This window comes from Salvia miltiorrhiza, chromosome 1 (assembly GCF_028751815.1).
Source record: "Salvia miltiorrhiza cultivar Shanhuang (shh) chromosome 1, IMPLAD_Smil_shh, whole genome shotgun sequence".
In the NCBI taxonomy this organism is placed as follows: domain Eukaryota; kingdom Viridiplantae; phylum Streptophyta; class Magnoliopsida; order Lamiales; family Lamiaceae; genus Salvia; species Salvia miltiorrhiza.
The window spans coordinates 57,188,378-57,210,755 of NC_080387.1; the positions used below are offsets into that span (position 1 = coordinate 57,188,378).

At 38.1% G+C, this 22,378-nt stretch overlaps 3 protein-coding genes across 4 annotated transcripts; 2 read left to right on the forward strand and 1 right to left on the reverse strand.

The window, feature by feature from the left end:
- LOC131010518 (uncharacterized) lies at positions 1-1,118 on the reverse strand. The gene is made up of 2 exons (XM_057938075.1): positions 176-1,118; positions 1-35 (listed from the first exon to the last, which is right to left on the reverse strand). The coding sequence occupies exons 1-2, from the start codon at positions 1,116-1,118 to the stop codon at positions 1-3; spliced, it is 978 nt and encodes a 325-aa protein (XP_057794058.1).
- An 8,824-nt stretch (positions 1,119-9,942) lies between these two features.
- Positions 9,943-15,777, forward strand: LOC130997644 (2-isopropylmalate synthase A-like). 2 transcript variants are annotated; one of them, XM_057923047.1, is made up of 12 exons: positions 9,943-10,707; positions 11,929-12,142; positions 12,220-12,300; positions 12,891-12,983; positions 13,057-13,143; positions 13,643-13,743; positions 14,590-14,623; positions 14,709-14,783; positions 14,864-14,947; positions 15,031-15,165; positions 15,258-15,391; positions 15,484-15,777. In XM_057923047.1, exons 1-12 carry the CDS (start codon positions 10,097-10,099, stop codon positions 15,617-15,619), a joined length of 1,785 nt encoding a protein of 594 aa, XP_057779030.1. In that variant the 5' UTR covers positions 9,943-10,096; the 3' UTR covers positions 15,620-15,777. The 2 variants fall into 2 exon arrangements, with proteins under 2 accessions (XP_057779030.1, XP_057779024.1); XM_057923041.1 differs by having other exon boundaries at positions 15,258-15,777.
- Positions 15,778-16,571: 794 nt separating this feature from the next.
- LOC130997657 (PTI1-like tyrosine-protein kinase 1) lies at positions 16,572-20,967 on the forward strand. Its single transcript, XM_057923060.1, is given in 9 exon segments — positions 16,572-17,276; positions 18,111-18,285; positions 19,028-19,281; positions 19,391-19,517; positions 19,583-19,716; positions 19,718-19,857; positions 20,059-20,191; positions 20,308-20,391; positions 20,505-20,967. Coding segments are annotated over 9 exon segments (1,188 nt in total). The 5' UTR covers positions 16,572-17,255; the 3' UTR covers positions 20,625-20,967.
- Positions 20,968-22,378: the final 1,411 nt, after the last annotated feature.

Consider the following 22,378-nt stretch of genomic DNA (forward strand, 5'->3'; position numbering starts at 1 on the left):
TTAAAAACTGGTACCAGAGATACCAAAGTCAGAGGCTACACAAGAGTGACCAAAGGACTGGTAAGGAACCAAGAAGAACAATTGGTATCCCACTCACAAAAGTTAAAACACTTATTCCAACTCCACATTCTAGCAATGATCTCCAAGATTAAACTAGATGGATCCCCTCCCTTACCTTCGAATCTGCTTGCGTTTCTTTGTCTCCAGAGAATCCAAATAGTGCACACCCAAAGAGACTTCAAAAACTTAGTGCACTTCTTCCCATTGCCAAGCTGTGAAAACAAAAGAAAATGTGCTTCCAAACCTTGTGGGCGAACCGACTGTAAACCGATCCATCTCATGATACCATCCCAAACAGCGGAGGCCTTGGGACAGTGTAAGAGGGTATGGTCGACAGTTTCAACTGGTGAAAAACATGCGTTGCAGTTCATTTCCACATCATCAATCACAATGTTTCTCCTTCTCAAGTTATCACACGTGGGAAGTCTCTTCCGAAGCGCTCGCCAAGCTGTCACTTTAGCTTTTTGTAAAGCTGGGGCATCCCACACCATCGCCGCTGTCTTCGAACTGTCATTTGCTTCCGTGCCGTCTTTCCTTTCTGCCTGCAAGCAAGAGTAAGCAGATTTTGTTGTATAGATGCCATCTTTATTCTCCTTCCATGTCCATCCATCAGTTTCTCCTGCATGAATTACACAACCAGAAATACACAGCAGTAAAGAATTAACTGACTCCTCCTCCCTCTCAAAAAGTTCCCTTCTCCACCGCAACTCCCATTCCCACTTCCCGTTCTCCCACCTCCCCATATCGCTGACAAGCGCCTCCTTGTTTTCGCAAAGGTTAAACAGTCTTGGAAACCTAAAAGAAAGAGGTCTTTCCCCCGCCCATTTCTGTGTCCAAAATCGTGTATTCCCCCCATCCCCTACCCTTCGACATAAGTTATTCACAAACCAAGACCCCACCGTCCCTTTCCCTGCTGCCACGATCTTCTCCCACCACCCTGTCCCTGCCCTCATCCTCCTTTCGCACCTGAAACCATCCTCCCCCCACACCAACTCCCCATATAAAGATTTAACAACTCTAACCCACAGAACTTCTTTTCCATTCAAAAACCTCCACATCCATTTCAAAACCAACGCGTAGTTAAACCATTCAACGTTCAAAAACCCCAAACCCCCTTCACTCTTATTAAGACACAAATCGTTCCATTTAACCCATGGAATCGAGGAAGAAGAAACACACCCCCCCCAAAGAAACCGACCGAAAATGGAATGAAGAGATTTTACCGTTGATTTCGGGATAAAGGTGAAAGAGAGTTGGTAAGTTGGAATAGCTTGAAGAACCGCCTTTACTAACGTGATCCGCCCGGCCAAGGAGAGCTTTCTGTTCTTCCACCCCTCCACTTTCTTCTTCACTTTTTCTACCACAAAGTTCCAGTTCACTACACTTTTACAATGCCCCCCCCCACTTTGACACCGAGATAAGTAAAAGGAGTGCTTCCGGTTTTACACTTCAGAAATTCTGCCATGCTAGCCACGCTTCTATCATCCACCCCAATACCCATCAAGCAGCTTTTAGAAAAATTCACCGCCAAACCCGACATCCATTGAAAGAGTCTCAGGGTATATTTAATCGCAGCCACATTCCGCTCCTCATTCTCCATGATAAAAATTGTATCGTCTGCGAATTGAAGGTGGGAAAGCTTGACTTTTCCTCTACCGATCTCTGCCGGCTTCAACAGTGAGTTTTCAACTGCCCTATCAACCAAGGATTGCAGTCCTTCAGCCACGATCAGGAATAAGAACGGGGATAAAGGGTCTCCCTGTCTCAGTCCTCTTTCCATCAAAAATTCTCCCGACGGTGCCCCGTTAACCAACACATTTGCCGACCCCGAAGATAAGCATCCTCTGATCCAACTCCTCCACTTTTGATCAAAATTAAATCTTTCCATCATGATTTCGAGAAAATCCCATTCCACGCAATCATACGCTTTTGCAAAATCAATTTTGAAGATGAGCCTCCCTTTTCCACTTTTCTTTGCCTCACTGATTGCCTCGTTCAGAATCACAACCCCGTCAAGAATATTCCTACCCCCAATAAAAGCACTCTGGTTTTCCGAAATGATTGAATTCATCACGACTTTCATTCTCCCGGCCAACACTTTTGAGAGAACTTTATACAAGCTACCAATTAAGGAAATTGGTCGGAAATCATCAAGAGAACATACCTCGTCCTTTTTTGGTATAAGCACAATGAACGACGGGTTGCATCCACGAGACAGTTTCCCGTTCGCGTGAAAATCTTGCATTACCTTGAAGAAGTCATATTTGATGATATCCCATGATTTTTTCCAGAAGGTCGTGTTGAAGCCGTCAGGTCCCGGGCTTTTGTTCCCTTCACAACTCCATACTGCTTCTCTAATCTCCTCTTCCGAAAAAGGTCGAATCAGCCACTCCTTATCCTCATTTGACAGCCTTCTTGCCGTGAAGTCACAGGGGATTATCGGCATAGTTCTATTTTTCTTTCTGAAAAGTTTTTCAAAAAACTTCTTGACTCCATCTTTGACCTCATTCGGTTCATCCACCCAATGGTTCTCAATCCTTAAACCAGAAAACTCATTTTTCTTCCTGCGCCCTGCAATGGCTTTATGGTAGAATCTTGAATTGAGATCACCTTCTTTTAACCAACGCACCTTTGATTTCTACTGCAAAAGGCTAATTTTCTTGCTTGTTTGCAAAAAAAGGTTGGCTTTGGCTTCATTTCTCCTCATAGCTTCACCCTCATCCAGGCCGAAAGTATCATCCAGAACATCCCATGAGTGAAGTTCATCTTTTAAACCGGTGATGATCTGCTCAATATTGCCGAACGTGCTCTTGTTCCACTCTTTTAAAGCAAACTTAACTCTCTTAAGTTTTTCTTTGAAGACGAAGGATCCCCATCCTTGGATATCTGTTCCATCCCAAGTTTCCTTGACCTTCTGTAGGAATTCGGGGTGAGTGGTCCACGCATTAATAAAGCGAAAAGGTTTTGGCCCCCAGTCAACCACTTTTGTTGTGAGCAAGATTGGACAGTGATCCGACATCGATCTTTGGAGCCCGCGAGCTTGGGAGGCCGGCCACACTTGAAGCCACCGATCATTAACCAGAAATCTGTCAAGTTTGCTTTTACATTTACCATTTGGTTGGTACCACGTAAATTTTCTCCCCTGAATTCTGATTTCCTCCAACTCACTTGTCCTGATAAAGCGATCAAATTTGTTCATGTCGGAGTTACAACTGATTTCTCCCCTGCCTTCCCTCTCATCCGGCCTTCTAATTGCGTTAAAATCCCCCAGTACACAGAGACACGTGTTCTTATTTTGCTCCACCACTGTACTAATCAAATCCCACAAAATGTTTTTGGCTGCAGATTCCATCGGACCATACACATTAATGAAACAGCATGCTTGATCTTCTGGTACCCAAACCCCTTTTACAAAAACCGCACCCGGAACATCCCAAAAACTAGATTCAACAAACACCTCAGACTTCCAAGCACAAAGAATCCCACCTGATCTCCCTGAAGAATTTCTAACTGCTACACCAAAATTATTAGCACGCCACCACAAATTACAATAAGAATTGGAAAAATTCTCAATCTTAGTTTCCTGAATAAAGCATAAATCCACCTTTTGCGATCTGATAATTACTCCAATGTCATGTTGTTTTGCAACACTCCCCAAACCCCTAGTATTATATGAGAGAAGATTCATGGATTACCAGTTTTTCCATCGCCCTTCTGTTCCGTCGAACCATCGTCATCACAAATTGTTCTGATTTGCTCCGCTACTTCATTGTCGTGGAGATTGCTTGTAAGTCCCAGCTTCTTTCCAAACTTCCATGTTTCCAATTCTTCCTGCATCTGGATTGCTGAATTATCTTCTGGAATTGGTTCATCTGGTGCCTCCTCGAGAGGCTCAATCTCTCTTTCCTGAATTGCATTCGGCTCAATTTCCGCAATGAAGGACCCCCATTTCTGCCTCTCGGTTTCTTTTGCTCGAGCCTTCAAAGATTTGGAATTTTTCTTGGATTGTTGTTTTCGTCTCTGCTCCGCCCTCGATCTGAATTCCCCTTCTTCCACATCGCAACTTCTTGGGATCACCGATTGCTCGACGATACTCCAATCGTAACTTGGATTCATACCCGATTTCCTCTTTGAGGGTTCAACTGGTGTTGAGGTGTCCCCCTCCTCAGATGTATTCTGAACAAAAGAATCCTCTCTGCTCTCGTTTGAAAAATCCTTACTCGAAACTTGGGTGGGCCATTCTTGCCTTGGGTTCGAGGGTTGGGCATTTGGGCTTAAGGCAAGGGCCTTATCCACCATCAACGCATGATTTGGGCTACCTGTGGCGTTTTGGGCCTTAATAAAGACGGAAATGGGCTTTTCTTTTCTGCCCTCTTCTGTTCCACCGACTTGCTCTTCAACACAGATTCCTTTGTGGCCCACACACGAAATCATAGGAATCAAGGAAACTCCACGCGCATCTCTTGAACCCGTCAATCCATCATGAGGTACCTCGGGACCGTTAGAATCAGCCGCCAAAGACGCAGAATCCAAAGGGTCTCGATTCTGGGTAATCGAGACGTCCTCGTTCTGTCCTTCCGAGACTCTTGGGCTGCCAATCTGTGCTTCCGTCGGAGCCGTGGAGACTTCGTCCAATGACCATTCCGAATCCGAGAACGGATCTACACTACCCCTATCATCATTCGTCGTGAGGGAGCATTGGTGTGGAAACTCTTCGATCCTTATCTGGAAAGAAGCTCCATCAATTTTGCACTGCACCAAGCGATCGATCGAGGCCAATCCCGTGGAGATTTGGATAGAAGCCACGTCTAATCTTTCTCTGAATCGCGTGCGCTCTTCGATTTTAAGCACCAAACCAAACTTTGCACTTACAATCTCAAAGAATCTCGGACACCATGCATGTGGAGGAACACCAAGCCATCTCGTCCAAACCACCCTTTGTTGATTGACATCCACATGCTTCCACGGTCGAGTCCATTGAAACCAGAACTCACACCATTCATGGAGCTCCGATAAAATAGTTTGAACAGGTTGCTCACTAAATTTGTGGATGAGGACCAGATTACCTCCCATCGTTACGACTTTGAGTTTACCGGCACATTCACTATTAATTTCTTCTCCAATATCTTCCCATTGAAATTCAGATTTGAGATATCCTGTAAATGACCCGTTAAGCCATTCCTTTTCATCCTCCATAGCTTGGAATTGGAGCACTTCGTCGCCCGGGGGTTCATCACTTTTAACACCAGTAATGATATCCTTAAACGAAACCCCTTGAATTCTTTCCCCAACCGGAATTGAGTGAGCCGGTGGTTTCGCCAAAACAATCCTTTTACTGATTACTGCATTCTCCTTCGACTTCTCAAACCCTTCCCTTCTGAATCTTGGGACGAAAACTCATAACTTATAAGTACCTATCCACAAACAGTTCAGCTCCTGAAGAAGATGTTGACAGTTTTCCACGTTCGAGAATCTAACAAAACCAAACATCTTCCCTTTCTTATCCCGTTTTCTTGGACAGAAAACATCAGCCACCTTTCTAACTTGCCCGAACTTGTGTTTAAGAAAATCCACGCTGCAGTCATCAGGAATGTTTGTGAAGAAAAAGGTAATCGTCTCCTTTTCACGTGCTTTCCACTCATTCTTACCATCTGTATTGCCATGCAAAAAGGATCTCGTAGCTGTATTCCTTGAACCAACTCTCCATCTCACCGGGTTAGGGTTCCTATGGTTTGGGAAGTTTTGATGCCTCACCGGATTGCGCTCGGAAAGGGAAGATCCTACCCCTCTCTTCCTCACTTCTCTCCACTCACTCTCCATAAGAAGAAGAATGCAATCTGTGTTTTTCATTAAAATAATAAAAAATCGTACGTATGTTGCATGGACAGAAAGAGTATAGGATTATGTGAAGTAGGGAGCAAATTTATTTCAGTTAGGAGCATAAAACTACCTAGCTATCATGAAATTATAGCAAAAACTCGAATAGGATGGACCTAAATTTTAAAAAAAGAAAGGTTAAATTATATTTTGCATTTAAGAACAAGTTTGAACATGTAAAATTTCTTTTTATAAAAAGTAGTATAAAATATAACCTAAATACTCCCTCCGTCCACTAATTCAAGGCCTTCTTTCCTTTTTGGGTCGTCCACCAACTCAAGTCCTATCCATTTTTAGTAAGTTTTTATTTATATTTAATTGGTGGGTCCCAAAACAATACACTTTTTCTCCACTCAACTAATAAACAATACTCCCTCCACTCATTAATTGTGGGATCTCTTTCTCCACTCAACTAATAAAAATACATTTTTTCTTAAAATCCGTGTTTTGCTACTTAGGTCATGAATTAGTGGACGGAGGGAGTATAAATAACCAAAACTTTTTAATTTGACCAGACGATAGTGGAATCGAGCTCGGAGCTTGGCGGCGAAGTCAAGATTTTAAATCAATACAAACAAATAAAAGTAGTATTTAATATTAAAACTAGCATTTGCATCCCGTGCAATGCACGAGAAAATATTTTTAATTTTTATATTTATATAAAATTAATATTAATACAATTATTATACTTATAAATATAATAAAAATTAATTTTAATTGAATATTGAAAATTTAAAAAGAATTCACAATTATAAAATTTGATATTATGAAAAACAAAAACAAAAAAATAAGTTAAAGATTAAAAATAAAATACTAATTAAAAAGAATTTAAAATATATTTATTCAAAAAAGATGAGAGAGGAGATAGAAATTTATAAAACTTTAATATTTAAACAAATTTAATTTTTACATTTTAAATCAAATATTTTTATAAAACATATCATATTAAAGCTCTTATTGTTATCTTTAATTTGATATGCATATTAAATATTTTATAATTAATCGAATTTCACAATTTTGGAAAGAAATGTAACAACAAATAAGAAGTTAAAGAAAATGAAAATAAAAAAGAAAATATATAGTTTAAACATAAACCTTCAATTTTATTATAATTACAAAATTGCCACTGAATTTTGAAATTAATTTGAAATTGATTTCAAATTGGAAATTCCCTTTTTAATATAACTAGTATTTTCCCTCGTGCGATGCACGAAAATAATTTTGTATATATATTATAAATAGTAAATCAATTATAATAGTTATAAATATTTGAAAAATTACAAGTACAAATACTTTTTATAATTAAAATATTTGTAGTAGAATATATGATAAAATATGTAATTTTCACAACACTAATATTTTATATTTTGTAGAGTATTTTCATGTTAAACCAAACATTAAAAGAATAAAACTTAATTGTAAGCTAAATACCATACCACCTAGATTTTGCATACCGAAAAAGTTTATTTCCCCATCAACTGTTATACAAAAATTACATTTAATTGCATGTTATAAAAAAAAGTGCACTAAAAAATAAATATCGTATTGATTTCGATATTTATGTCAAAGAACAAATTACTCTCCTACGACTCCTCCAGGCTCCAATGTTGAATCAACATTTCCGTCGATATAATTTATTTCTTTAAAATTGAGTGGACAAATTGTGCATCTAACATTACTATGTATAGTGTATCCAACTAACCATCATTATTTTTTTTTAATATAATATGTATGTCAGTTAATGCATCAGCTAGCATCTAAAACTTGCAAATTAATTACTCATTTCCCATTAATTTTCAAGATTAGTAATGTTTATGCAATTCCTTTGTTAGGCATTTCTTCAATATTTAAATCAATAAGTCCACCATCTTTGAACAATTCATCATTTGTGGAAGAAAAGTTTTTATCCACTAATTCGACATTTGCTGGAATTAATATCAAATAATTGTGTTCATTTAATCTCACAGAGAAAATTATGATGATAATTGATAATGATTAATTAAAAAATATCATTGCCAACAAACTTATGAATAAAATTATCATCTTAGTTACAATATAATAAATTTTATATGAAACAACCATATATATATAAAAATCAATAAATTAACATAAGAACTAAAGCAAATAAATTATTTCAAATTATTTATGTAATCACCTGCCAACTAAGAATAGTGTCCATCATTTCTTTGATCTAATTTACCATTCCATTTAAATTCGTTTGATTTTTTTATTGGTAGAAACATATTTCAAATTTCATATAATACACATTAAATTCATAATTATGGTAATAAAAAATAATGAAATACATTTGAATTGTCTTTTATGCATAAACTTATGATGAATGAGGTTATTCTGAGAAAAATGAATGTTCTAAATTAGATCGTCAAATTCTAAATATGAATCATGTAATAGTTTTCACCATAAAAAATATTATATCTAAAGCACTCCCCTAAATAGAGAATAAAGACCAAATTAAGGTCATTCATTGAATCCCAATCAACGATCCAGGTTGCATCCGGATTTAATTTTTCATCTAATTGGTGATTAGCATTTATTTAATCGAAAAAGGTCAAATGTGTAAAAAAAAATTGACCGAATTCATCCCGTTGAACAAATCCCGAAAATTCCTATCTTCTCATTCTTGGACCTGATCTATTTCGACGAACATATCGATGAACATTAGTATGTTCATTTGTTTTTATATGAACATATCGACGAATATTAGTATGCTCATTTGTTAGGAGTGACTGAAACATATACAAAAACGACTGATACACAATATTTAACTAATTTTTAGGGATTTAGTATATCTTGTCAAATATAAAATAGTGTTGAATGAATTTAATTATGGACGATTCAGTTACAGAATATTATGCATTTACTTATTTGACCTTAACAGATTTAAATACAAGAAAAAGTTATAATTTTTTGATATGTTAGATTAAGCAAAATCGACACACAAAATTTAGAGGGTGTTTGGCTGAGCTTATATGCTCCTCAAAACAGCTTATAAGCTGTTTAGGTGCTTATAAGCTTCTCCAAAGTGTTTGGCAAAATAAGCTCTCAAACCGCTTTTAAGTTCCAAAAATAAGCTCCAAGAGCTTATAAGCTCCCAAAAAAATAAGTTGGGTAAGTTCCTCTACCCCAACTTATTTTTTTATAATCCCATATGCAACAATCATTTTACAAATATTTTTCAACTATAATTTATTATTTTCATTATATATTATTCAAGTCTATTTTTCTTCGATTTTCTCTCTCTAACAAAAAATTCTCTCTCTAACTTATAAGCTCAATTATCCAAACACTTTGACAGCTTATAAGCTCTTAAAAATTAGATCTTATAAGCTCCAAGAGCTTATAAGCTCTTTAAAATAAGCTTAGCCAAACACCCTCTTAGTCTTTATTCTTTATCTAAGTGAATTACGGGAATACAAGTGCCCATCCTTTTTATAGTAAAATACTTCTTCGAATATACAATCTAATTTTTCTACCTAATTATCTATAGCATGTGCATTATTTAGAGTATCAATTTGAATTTATAATTTGTTAATATGGATATACATATATAATCAAATAAAAGGCCATTCAAATTTAGTTTTAATAATTGCTCGTTAGTTTTTATAATATATTAGTGGATTTATTTGAATTTTTTGAATGAGTTAATGTGTAAGTGAGATAGTGGGGTGAGTGGGATATAATTTATTTGTAACCTTCATGTTGAATATATTTTCAAAATTGCCATTCAAATCAATTTCAAATTAATTTGAAATCAATTTGGAACTGAGAACTTCCTTTTTAATATAGTATAGATATAAATTTGTACGTTTTACAATATTATAATATTGTAATATTGTAATTAATTTATTTTACGATCATTTTTAACAATTAAAAATGATCGACAACATCATCATTTTGTAGAAACATATCATCTTATGAGTCTCATCCATTTTTGGGTGATCGAAAAAAAAAATCCAAGCTGTTAATTTTACAATAAACTAAAAAATGGTGATCGATATTATTAGAAGATTAAAAAATCATGTTAAAATTGTAAAGCGATAAGAGTATATGACATGCGTGAGCGTCAAACTCAAACTCCTTCATCACCATTCACTACCACTTTTCAAACCCAAAATTCCTTCCTAAATTTTCCACATCAATGGCTGCTTCCATTTGCATTTCCCGCCACCCAATCCGAGCACCGCTCTCCGACTTATTCCCCCCAAACACAGTCCTCCTCCGCTTCACAAACCTCAGAACCGCCGCCGTCCGGTGCTCCCTCCGACGTCCGGACTACGTCCCCAACCACATCCCGGACCCCAGCTACGTCCGCGTCTTCGACACCACCCTTCGCGATGGCGAGCAGTCCCCCGGCGCCACCATGACCGCCGAGGAGAAGCTCGGCATCGCCCGCCAGCTCGCCCGCCTCGGCGTCGACGTAATCGAGGCCGGATTCCCCGCCTCCTCCTCCGCGGACTTCGACGCCGTTAGGATGATCGCCGCCGAGGTCGGGAGCGCCGACGCCGATCACGTCCCTGTCATCTGCGGCCTCGCGAGGTGCAACGAGAGGGACATCGCGATGGCGTGGGAGGCCGTTAAGGACGCGAAGAAGCCGCGGATCCACACGTTCATCGCCACCAGTGAAATCCACATGAACTACAAGTTGAAGATGACGCCGCAGCAGGTCGTTGATAAGGCTAGGTCTATGGTGGCTTATGCCCGGAGCTTGGGCTGCGACGACGTCGAATTTAGCCCCGAGGATGCCGGAAGGTATGCCCGCCGTAATTTCGTCATTATCTCGTGCCAAAAAAATAGTATTCCGGAATATGATCAAACTATGTGGTTGTGAAGAAACGTGATTTTTATTATTATTATTATTATTCTTTTTTTTTTAAGTTTCTGGTCTGGACAATGACACTGCATATTCTGGGATGAGATCCAGTGTCCCACAATTTTATGTGTGCCACTATGTCCCATTCTTATATCTATTATTTTAAAAATATTTTTTTATAAAAATAAAATTTATTATGATACTATGAATTATATTTAAACATCTTTACCTTCCAAACTATGGGTAGCTGCTGAAAAAACCATAGGCCTTGTTAATTGTTATGATTTCTTCACCTTTTATGTGTGCCACTATGTCCCATTCTTATATCTATTATTTTAAAAATATTTTTTTATAAAAATAAAATTTATTATGATACTATGAATTATATTTAAACATCTTTACCTTCCAAACTATGGGTAGCTGCTGAAAAAACCATAGGCCTTGTTAATTGTTATGATTTCTTCACCTTCTTTCGGGAGTGTGTGTTGGCTGTGATAATCAAGTGGAGTGTGGACCCCTTGTGGACGACGATGGTGGGGTGGAAGCAAATGTTATCTTGATTCCAATTAAAAGAACAGAGAATTTTGGAAAGAAAAGAATCCGAGTCACTAGTGTTTTTTGTGGTGTGGGATGGTCCATCGTCATAAAAAGAGTTAAGCGACAAAGTTGACATCGTTCACCATGTTTATAGGTCTACTACATTTATTTTCATAGCATAAGGATAACTCCAAGTGGATTGTGAATAGTCAATTTCAAGAGCCTGTATGTCAATTCCCAGGAAATGTTTTGTGTGGACCAGCATGTCTTCCTTTTCCTTTAATTTTGATACAAATATGTACCTCAAGCAGTGTGAAAGTTAATGAATTTTTATTTAATTTTTTCCTAAGCTGTGCCAATTCAGAGAATAGTTGAATTTGATTCTACTGTGTCCGGTAAATGCCCACCTATTGTTGCAGACTTTTAGAAACCATTTTGTGTTGCTTGCCCACGTACCATGCAGAAAGATTGGGTTAGATGCTTACTCACAACAATGGACTTGTTTGTCGGAAGTCTTTTACTTAACATGACGAGGAATTAATGTATTGTTTGCATCACACTAATAACTAATAAGGTTAAGGCATCTTCCGCATAGAATTTTCACCTTTCGCCCTCTCTCACAGATCAGACAGAGAGTTTCTTTATACAATTCTGGGAGAAGTAATAAGGGCAGGAGCAACAACTCTTAATATTCCTGATACAGTTGGCTATACTTTGCCCACTGAATTTGGTCAACTGATTGCTGATATAAAAGCCAACACCCCTGGAATCGAAAATGTGATAATTTCAACACACTGTCAGAATGACCTTGGACTTTCTACTGCTAATACCTTAGCGGTATGCATTTATTTCCTTGCTATGAGTACTATGTCCAAGTTCATGTTGTAACCAAGCTGGAGCTTGTCTGATTACAGGGGGCACACGCTGGTGCAAGGCAAGTAGAGGTGACGATTAACGGCATTGGTGAAAGAGCTGGAAATGCCTCGTTAGAGGAGGTGAGCTTCTTTTGTTTGTAAATTAGTTTTCTTCCTCTCCTTTCATTTTGATGAGTCTGAGACATAGTTAATGGGATCCTTGTGGTACACTTGTGACTAAACATAATGCTATTTCACCATTTCATTCTCCACCTAGTTTACCAAAGTGCTCGTGTCTTCTACGTGGCTTAAAATGGCTTGAAGCTCCTCCTGACCAAAGTACTTCACATGTTCTCATGCATGTAACAAAACATCCATTCTATCATACACAAAGCACTGTATGAGTTTTGGCTACAAATATATCATATGTGATGTAATAACCAAATAAGCCTGAAATAATATGGAGAGTGTTACTCTGCTTTTTTTCACACATCGAATATGTGAGGGTTTTCTCCCTATAGAGGCTGAAGGAGATGCATCTGTGGCACTACTGTCAGGTAGTGGTGGCATGAAGTTGAAGTTGTTGACTGGTTTGTGAATGATTAAAGGAAGAATGAAAACTGAGAAAGGAATGGAGAAGCATTTAGGCCTTTTTTAAGACTCATAATCCCAGTCCCAGTGGATGCATTTATCATTGTCTTCTGAAAACCAACCGACTTTCCACTTTGCAGGTTGTAATGGCCTTGAAATGCCGTGGAGAGCAATTACTAGATGGTCTTTATACAGGGATCAACACACAACACCTTATTATGGCTAGTAAGATGGTATTATCCAACTACCTTTTAGTTTATTGAACTCTTTTCCTTCTGTTTTACACATTTCATAATGGACTTGTAGGTTGAGGAATACAGTGGGCTGCGCATCCAACCACACAAAGCAATCGTTGGAGCTAATGCCTTTGCCCATGAAAGTGGCATTCATCAGGTTGGTGTTTATAAAAAACCTATATCACGGAAATTGATTTTTCTTTCAGTAGCAGGGGAGGGATACAGGGTAATTATGTATTCCTCTTTATTTTCACTTGGTTATACACGTGTAGCATAGAATACACTGTTGCATCCAGAAAAAGATTTGGTTGCATTCCATGGCTAATGTAACAGTATGAGAACTAAATGCTCATGCTTAGTTCCTCAGCAACCATGCATAAGAACACTCGATCAAAATGTATTTTCAATTTGTTTATGATGATTCCAGATTGCTACTTATTGAGGAAAAGAGGCTGCATCTTCAATTTTAGATTTGTACTTCATATTATTTCCTTGCTATTGTTTTTAACACCTTTGTTGTGTTTTCTTGTTGCTGATATGTATCTGCTTTCTCGCTGTCATATTTTAGGTGTTAAGTTATACTTATTTTGCGAAACCAGCACAGTATGCTCTCACAAGTTTATTTATATGGCATTCATTTCACTTTTGTTTACTAGGATGGAATGCTTAAAAATAAAAACACATACGAAATTATATCTCCGGAAGATATTGGACTTATTCGCTCAAATGAATCTGGTATAGTGCTTGGAAAACTCAGGTATACTGGAAGTACATGTATGGTCTTTGATACATTCTCCTTTTCCCTTCATGTTCTTGCAAGTTTCAAAGTTACTGATTCTTGAACTTTGTTTAGATGAAAAATGAAATTATTATAGAAGTGGTTTGCTGGACCTTGTGCTTCCACTGACTTGTGTTTTTCTGTATATTAGCTTTAAAATTTGATGTCAAGACTAGGTCTAATTCATATATGTGATCTTATTTTGAGAGAAATAACAAGTCTGCAACTGTTGGAAGACACTGAAAACAAAGTTCATGAATGGTTGGCTCTACAAGAAGTGGGTAGAAACAAGTGCTTACATTGAGTTGATATCCTGAATTGAATCACGTCTTTCTCATTGGACTAAGAGAAACAATTTTGTTTAACAATGGAAGAAGAAAATAATTCAGTACTTTCTTAGTTAGGCCTAAAGATCCCTGAAGATGGGAAGGGATTTCAAAGTGACCTCATTGACAAGACTTCCATTACCATAGTGGACTACTCAAGGCAGAAGGCAAACATTGAAGTTTATGTAAAAATATGTATATAAAAAAGAATCTAGTATGATTGTTATGATCATTGATATGCCTCCATGGAGAAAAGCGGCCTAATGAGTCGGGGAATATAACACCATCTTCCATCCTCTAACTGCATAACCTTTTCTGATTCAGTTTTCTTCAAAGATATAATGTAAAATGTTGCTTATTTCTGTATAATCTACTTTTGGTATGAGATTTTCCAAAAGTTGAGCAACTACCTTCGCCTTCATGGCCCAAACTGTAGATCATTGCATGGAAGAACTTTTATATACATTACTTATGTGTTCCTTTGACATTCTCTATACAGTGGACGCCATGCTCTGAAAGCGAAAATGTTGGAGGTAATTGAAAATGCAAGCCGTATGGTAGTTTCATTGATTTGTCCTCCATAATGGATCAACTTATCTTTAATGGATGTGGTTGCAGCTTGGATATGATATTGATGGCAAGGAACTTGATGGCCTTTTCACACGCTTCAAAACAGTAGCAGGAAACAAAAAGGTGGTCTCTGAACTCGTGCATATTTGCTGATACTCTTGAGACATGTTGCTATGATATCTAATGATTCTTGATACACACAGGCTATCACAGATGATGACCTAATTGCTTTAGTTTCAGACGAAATATTCCAACCGCAGATCGTCTGGAAACTTGTAGACATACAGGTACACCCGACGTCCTACTTGCTCAAGGCAATAATGATTGGCCATATTCGTTTAGCGTTGGCCTGAATGTTCCTCGTATACAGGTCACTTGTGGAACTCTTGGCCTCTCAACTGCAACTGTTAAACTCGCTGGCGTGAATGGTGACGAGCATATCGCTTGTTCAGTGGGGACCGGACCAGTTGATGCAGCATATAAGGCGGTTGATCTCATTGTTAAGGTCTGAAACTTAATGTGATTATTACAGGTTGCTTTACATAATAATAATAATTCATCTGCAGAGATTAAACAATTAGTTTGGAACTACTGCAGGTTCCTGTGATGTTGGTGGAGTACTCCATGAATGCAGTTGCGGAGGGTATTGACGCCATAGCAACAACGAGGGTTCTAATCCGTAGAGACGACGCTGCTACATTAGACGGGGTTGCTGCCAGCCGCGCTTTCAGGTATGTCGTTTTTGCTTCAGACTGCAAGGTAAGCCAGAGCAGAAGAAGCTGCTACAGTTTCACATTTTTGACATTATTTTCTCCGGCCACAGCGGAACGGGAGCAGCAATGGATATCGTCATCTCCAGCGTTCGTGCCTACATCGGTGCACTCAACAAGATGCTCGGCTTCCAGGCTCGTAGCAAGGCAGAGGCTACCAACCAAGTCGAGTCGTTTCCTCTCCGGTGACAGGTTTTGGTTACAGTTTTAGTTTCTTTCTTTCGTGTCTCTTCAGTCGACGGCCGCCGGCCGTCGGAGGCCAGCGGAGGGATGTATGTTTGTGGTGTGCTTCCGAATACTGTAAATTAATAAACTCTCTAAGATAATTAAGTAATGTTATTATATCATTTATGCGTGAAAGATAGTTTTATTTGCTCAATTCAGTTACTGATAGGTTGTTTAATTTTGAGTCCGGTGTACCTTTCAAAGAGGGAAACACGAATTGATGCGATAAAACATTCCCTACTTGTATTTTGAATAAATTAGTAACTATTTTTAGAGGGAGCAAATCATTAACTTTGAATATAAATGATAAAAAGAGATATCCGTTTTACAATAAATGTGTCTTACTTACAATTAGCTACTCGAATATTATTACTACGAACAAAATGTTATCTTGCGATAGTTTTACTTTTCAAATATTTGACAAAAACAAAATGAGATTGAAAGATGGTTGAAGTATTTGGCTAATTCCAGCATTACTCAGTTTTGTTAATGCAAATTCATAGCCTTCTTAATATAGGAGTAATTTTTTTAGAAAAAATAAATTACACAAGTAAATAAATAAATTTAAAGATAGCACGACGATGAACTCAAACTCATAACTTAATTTGAACATTAACAACTTATCGCTAGGCCAACACACGTGTACTAATACGTATAATTTTTAACAAGGGGCAAAGTGGCATATACACAGCACACTAGAGGGAGACAAGTGGAAATTCATAAAAGAAAATAAATTGCGCCTACTGAAAAGTAACTATAATAACGTTCACTTGGTTAGAAGTTTAAACAATTAAAAATGATTTGTTTATTTAAACACGGTTTTTTTTAGGGGATATTATTTAAACACGGTTTGTGGAAGCAATATTTCTATTAGATTTTTTAATGTGAAGAAAATTAAAGTAGAATTGCCAGATATTTCCCCCAAAAAACAAAATGATTGAAGATGTGAAAAAGCAGTTTATGAAGGAAGGAAGAAAATATCTGTTTGTTTTGTTTATTCGAAGCGAATGAATACACACACGAAACCAACAATTTTACGATGTGCCTTTTTCTTCAATCCACTCCACCGCCCCTTCTCACTGTTGAGCATCTCTTTGTGTCTCTCTCTCTCTCTCACGCACACACACACTAACAAACACTGATATACACTAGTTTCCCCTTCATTCGTTGGTTTATTTGCTTTGCTTGGCTGTCCGCTCACCTGTCTTCCCACCCCCACTTTTTTTCTTCCGATCCGCTTTATTGTTAATTCCAATTTAACCTAATTCAGGCCCTCCCGTATATATAATACCAAAAGATTGGGTATTAATTTATTCTGTGTAGACAGAGTCGCGCACAACGCAGAGAATTAAAGGTGAGGAGAAAAAGGGCAGGCAGTAATAGAATTTAAAAGCGCCCCATGAATTTCGGTTGGTTTTTTCCTTCTCTTTAATGGCTTTCATTATCTTGAAATTCCGATTTTGAATCGTATTTATATGTATCATTGCTTCCGTGTCTCATCCGCTTTTGGGGCCTCATTTTCGCCTTGTTCTCTTTCTTCGATTATCTCTTTCTCGCTGTTCATCGGTTGTCATTGAATTGTGATTGTGTTGGGACGGCGATGGACAATCGGCATGGTTTGGTAAGACGGAGTCTGGATTTGTGGTTTGATTAATTAAATACAGCTCTGTGTGGTTGGGTCTTGTTTTGGATTGATTTTCTGACGTCTTGGGATGTGGGCAACATTTGTTTCTTAAATAGTAACTTTTAATTCTGGCACTGCGTTATTTCTAATCATGTGGGCTGCCCTGTTTTTGTTCTACCAAAAATGCCTGACATGGGAACATTTGCCTCATCTTTTTCAACTGCCTGCTTTTGCGTGCTCGTTTTTTGTTTTTATTATTTATTTTTTCTTGGGAATTTTACGATGCTGTGTGGCGATGGTGATTGTTTGCCTTGGAATGTGACGCCTTTGTGGTTAGATATTGTGTTTGGAAGCATGTCTCGTCTGTCTAAGGGGGACATAGATGTGCCTGTGACATGACAAAAATCTTGATTTCCGTATCAATGCATTGAATTGGGAAGAATAATCTATGGTGGGTCTGTGGCTTGTGCTTGTTGTTTTGCCAAGTTCCTGGCAATGAAGCATTTCCCTATTAATTTAATGTCAAAGAAACTTCGCTGCACCATGAGATAATAATTTATACTATGTCTGTACATAGTTATCAATAGGAATTTGTAGGAAGAGCTGATGGTTGGTCAGGTATGCGTGTCTATAAGTCATAACAGCTTTTCTTTTGCTAAATAGCAGTTTCGTTGTCTTATAAACTCTATAAGATTGTTGTCTGCTTAGAATTCACTTTTTATAAGTTGGTGATGGTCTTCATATCTAATTGAAGCAATGTGTCATGTTGTATCTGGTGACATGCAACTTACTCATCATGTGATATATTTTCAACTTGACTGACGATGCTAGGCCCAGGCACCTCCTCCCGGTCACTTTGTACGCTTGGAGAACAAGAGTGCTGAAGATAATCTTTATTTGAGAAAGAGAACAAGGATGCGTAGGTGGCTGTGCTGCACTTGTCAAGTAGAGGAGTCCTATCAACCTGACGAAAATGAGCACCTCAAGAGCCCGAGGGATAATGATGGTAAGTTTTACATTTCAGAATTAAGGTCATCTGCTATTAATATGGAATATTTTTCATTACTTTTTGTTGATTCTAGAAACAAATTAAATATGAATCTCATACAAAAGGATGAATGCACCTACTTGCATGTCTGACTTTTGTGCTTTTCTTGACTTAATAGAGAGAAGAAGTAGTTGTGGTTTTACTTCTCTCCACGTGCTTTGCTTACAGCAAATATTTCACTTCTTTCCTTCAAAAACTAACTCCTAGCAGTTGATTTTGCATACTGTGGAGAATAGATTAGAGTACTTAAGTGCACACAAGCAACTTTGTGTTTGAGCTCTGCTAGATGAAAATGGAGATCTAATAACTAGTTCTAAGAGTCTTCTCTCCAGTTTGTAACTCTGATTATTGTTTCCTTTGCTGTTGGTGTCCCCATCCTTTCTATAGTTCCATTTTTAGTATGTTGGTTGTGGTCTTTTATGATGTGAGCCATGTTCCTCTGATCAGCAGCAATATCCATCAGAGTCACAATTCCATCTTTGGATGAATGCAACAATTTAAGTTCGAAACATTCAGATGTGAATTATTTTTCCTAATGTAATATTCCTTCTTTTCTATTGGACTTTATGGCATCTGCTTTCTGCTCACAATCATGTAAAGTCTATAAATCTATCAGAATTGTCTTTGGCTCCATTGTGATTCATAGCATAGTTTAGTCATCTGCTTCTGTTCCTCATCTATATTTTGTGTGCAAAACTAGGGCATCAAAGAGGCTCAAAGGTGTCTGCTCCGGTGAAACCTGAAGTTCAGAAGGCAGTACCTCCTATCGAGGTACCTTCTCTCTCCCTTGAGGAACTGAAAGAGAAAACCGACAATTTTGGATCAAAGGCACTAATTGGCGAAGGATCATATGGGAGAGTTTACTTCGCTCAATTGAATGATGGGAAAGAGGTTGCTGTCAAGAAGCTTGATGTATCTTCTGAGCCTGATTCAAATGTTGAGTTCTTGACTCAGGTATACTACGTTTGTTAGTTTGTTGGGAGCTTTGTGGTTCCTGAAATACGCAATTTTATTTGTCCATTATGTGTATTGACCAGTCAGGACATGACTGATTTCTGCTTAGGTTTCGATGGTATCAAGATTGAAGCATGATAATCTTGTTGAATTGCTCGGCTACTGTGTCGATGGCAATCTCCGTGTCTTAGCTTATGAATTTGCCACCATGGGATCTCTTCACGACATTCTGCATGGTATGTAGCTTGCTCTTGATTAATCTTTTTACTTGCTCTAGGAACTAAAATCCCTTTAAATACAGGAAGGAAAGGAGTGCAAGGGGCACAACCTGGTCCTACACTTGACTGGATGCAACGGGTTAGAATTGCTGTTGATGCTGCCAGGGGTTTGGAGTATTTGCATGAGAAGGTTCAGCCATCAATAATTCATAGAGACTATCAGATCCAGCAATGTACTTCTTTTTGAAGACTACAAAGCCAAGATTGCTGATTTTAACCTTTCCAATCAAGCTCCTGACATGGCTGCTCGGCTTCATTCGACTCGAGTTCTGGGAACCTTTGGTTATCATGCTCCTGAGTAATGATCTTATCTTTCTCCATTAGATGACCCCCCCCCCCCCCCTTCTTTATGAATGTTTATGCCAGAAGATGTGATTGATCTTGGTTTCTGATAGATAGCAAGATTTTGTTCTCACTGCTTAGTTTGGCAGAGTGTATTATAGTAATTTGAGTAACTCTGATGATATTCATTTGATTTTGTTTATATTTGTGACTACAGGTATGCAATGACCGGGCAATTGACACAGAAGAGCGATGTTTATAGTTTTGGGGTTGTTCTGCTTGAGCTTCTGACTGGAAGAAAGCCTGTTGATCATACCATGCCTCGTGGACAGCAGAGTCTTGTTACTTGGGTGAGACTTTCACTATGTGTATTTCCAGAAATTCTGACTTTTGTTTTTGTTTTTGGGATTCCCCTTGTAGTTTGCATTTTCGGATGAATGATCAAGTATCCATATTTGTCTTTCAGGCCACACCAAGATTGAGTGAGGACAAAGTAAAACAATGTGTTGACCCAAAACTCAAGGACTATCCACCAAAAGGGGTAGCGAAGGTCTCTCTCTCTCTCTCTCTCTCTCTCTCTCTCTCTGTCTGCGTGGGTGCGTGTGTGTGTAAACTGAAAACAAGAAAGCAAGCTGAATATGTTGAATATTGTTTGTCATCCAGTTGGCAGCTGTTGCAGCACTGTGTGTGCAGTACGAAGCAGAGTTCCGCCCGAATATGAGCATCGTTGTGAAGGCTCTGCAGCCTCTTCTGAAGTCTACTGTCCCTGTTCCTGAGGCTTGAGTTGAATTGTGAGAGAGTTGCTTGGTTTGGTTCGATTATGATATACATGAGGTGCCGCCTATTTCTTCAGCCTTTTATTCTCTGGGTTTGAGACGTATTTGGGTTTCTGTCGTGATTCGATTTCTTCTGTTGGTAGTGATTTATTGTAAGTCATGACTGGGATATGGGATTGACTTCTTTGCTGCTAAGGCAAAAGAATTACGCTTTCAGCTCATATACATTTTTTTTTCTATCTTTTCAAATTGTTTGGATTGATTGTGAATGTGGCATTGGCTTTTTGTGCACAAGTTTTGTAAGCATTGCAGCTTGGTTGGAATGCAGAAGCTTCCTTTTTTGAACTCTATTTTTGAATGTTTCTGTTCATCGAGTGAAGGGGCCGGGATTCAATCTTTCCTTCAAAGTCAAGTACCCATTTATTTATTTTATTCATAACTATAAATCTTGGCTTCTAAGGTTGTTGTGGTGACCTCAGCCTAAAAAGCAGAATTGTAGATGCTTGTAATGTCTGAAGAGAAAGAAAAATTAAAATATCATTAATCGCATATAATTCAATGGTTCACATATAATATATGCTCTGGCCTCTGGGTGGACATCATATAACTTCCCCACCCACTCACGCTCTACGGACTCTTTATTTTGATGAAAACAAATATTGTTATTATTCAGTAAGGATGCGTTCTCTTTGGTTGTAAAATTGGAAAATTTTATCATTTTCACTCTTGTTATCTCATGTTCTCTTTGATGGAATTTTTTTTTTATCCTATACACATGTTCTCTTTGTGGGAAAATGATGGATAAATTGTTAAATGACAATATTATCCGGGAAAATTTTCCCTCCTGCCCGGAGAAAATTTGCTAACAAAGAGAACACATGAAAAAGATGAAAAATGAGGGAAATTATTTGTTTTCCATCCTTTTCCCACAAAGAGAACGCAGCCTAATAGTTCATTTCTACAAGAAAAAAAAAATGATTTACGATTTTCTAGCACGACAGACGTTTTTTAGCGTGCATGATTATATCATGTTCTCTTTCCTTATAGTTGGTTTTTATGTATAAATTACGAAAATCATGTAGATGTAGTGTGTGGTATTTTAATTCGAATTTGGCTGAAGATTTTTAGGACTTCGAATTTTCTGGCGCCAACTACTCTCCCTCACCAACTCACGTGTATATATTTAAACGAGTATTCATGTAAAAACAATATGCACAACAGACAATAAACGTATAACATACACAACATACAAGAAAACTCACTTCCAACCTTTGTATTACTCACAAGGTCATATAAAGGAATACAAAGCTTGCACACACTGAATCTCTTGTGTGAAAATCGGCAAAAAATGTTCATCTATGTGATGGACAATCTCCTCATCACTAAGATAACCGTCGGGCTAACCAACAAGTCAATCAGGAGCTTTCACGATCGTGGGCGGTTATTGCAGCTAAAATCATTCACTAACTCCAACCACAATAATTCGCTCGGGACTTAACTCCTCTGCTTGCTATGTTGGCACTCATCACCAAGTGTCGCCCGCGTAGCTGTCGGGTGGCGCTTGGCAGCCAAATGATGTATCGTGGTGGGAAGCTCGCGCGCACAGCTCATCGCTCGTACACCGTGCCCTGCACGCCCAATGTGCAAACGCCCGAATTTTAATAGCAACCTTATTCAAAGCCTTTTAGCGCCATACTACTTCACATTTGGTGACAAGATTTTCACAAGGGTGAGTCGGATGTCTTAACGTGCCTAGTAAAT

Excerpts from the sequence above, each read along its gene's own strand:
- LOC131010518 (XM_057938075.1), bottom strand. The coding sequence starts at position 1,118 with ATGTGGAGGTTTTTGAATGGAAAAGAAGTTCTGTGGGTTAGAGTTGTT. Across the intron at positions 36-175 it reads AAACGCAAGCAGATTCGAAG|CCTCTGACTTTGGTATCTCT; the intron begins GTAAGGGAGGGG and ends ACTCTTGTGTAG.
- LOC130997644 (XM_057923041.1), top strand. The coding sequence starts at position 10,097 with ATGGCTGCTTCCATTTGCATTTCCCGCCACCCAATCCGAGCACCGCTC. Across the intron at positions 12,143-12,219 it reads CTACTGCTAATACCTTAGCG|GGGGCACACGCTGGTGCAAG; the intron begins GTATGCATTTAT and ends GTCTGATTACAG. Across the intron at positions 14,948-15,030 it reads GGAAACTTGTAGACATACAG|GTCACTTGTGGAACTCTTGG; the intron begins GTACACCCGACG and ends CCTCGTATACAG.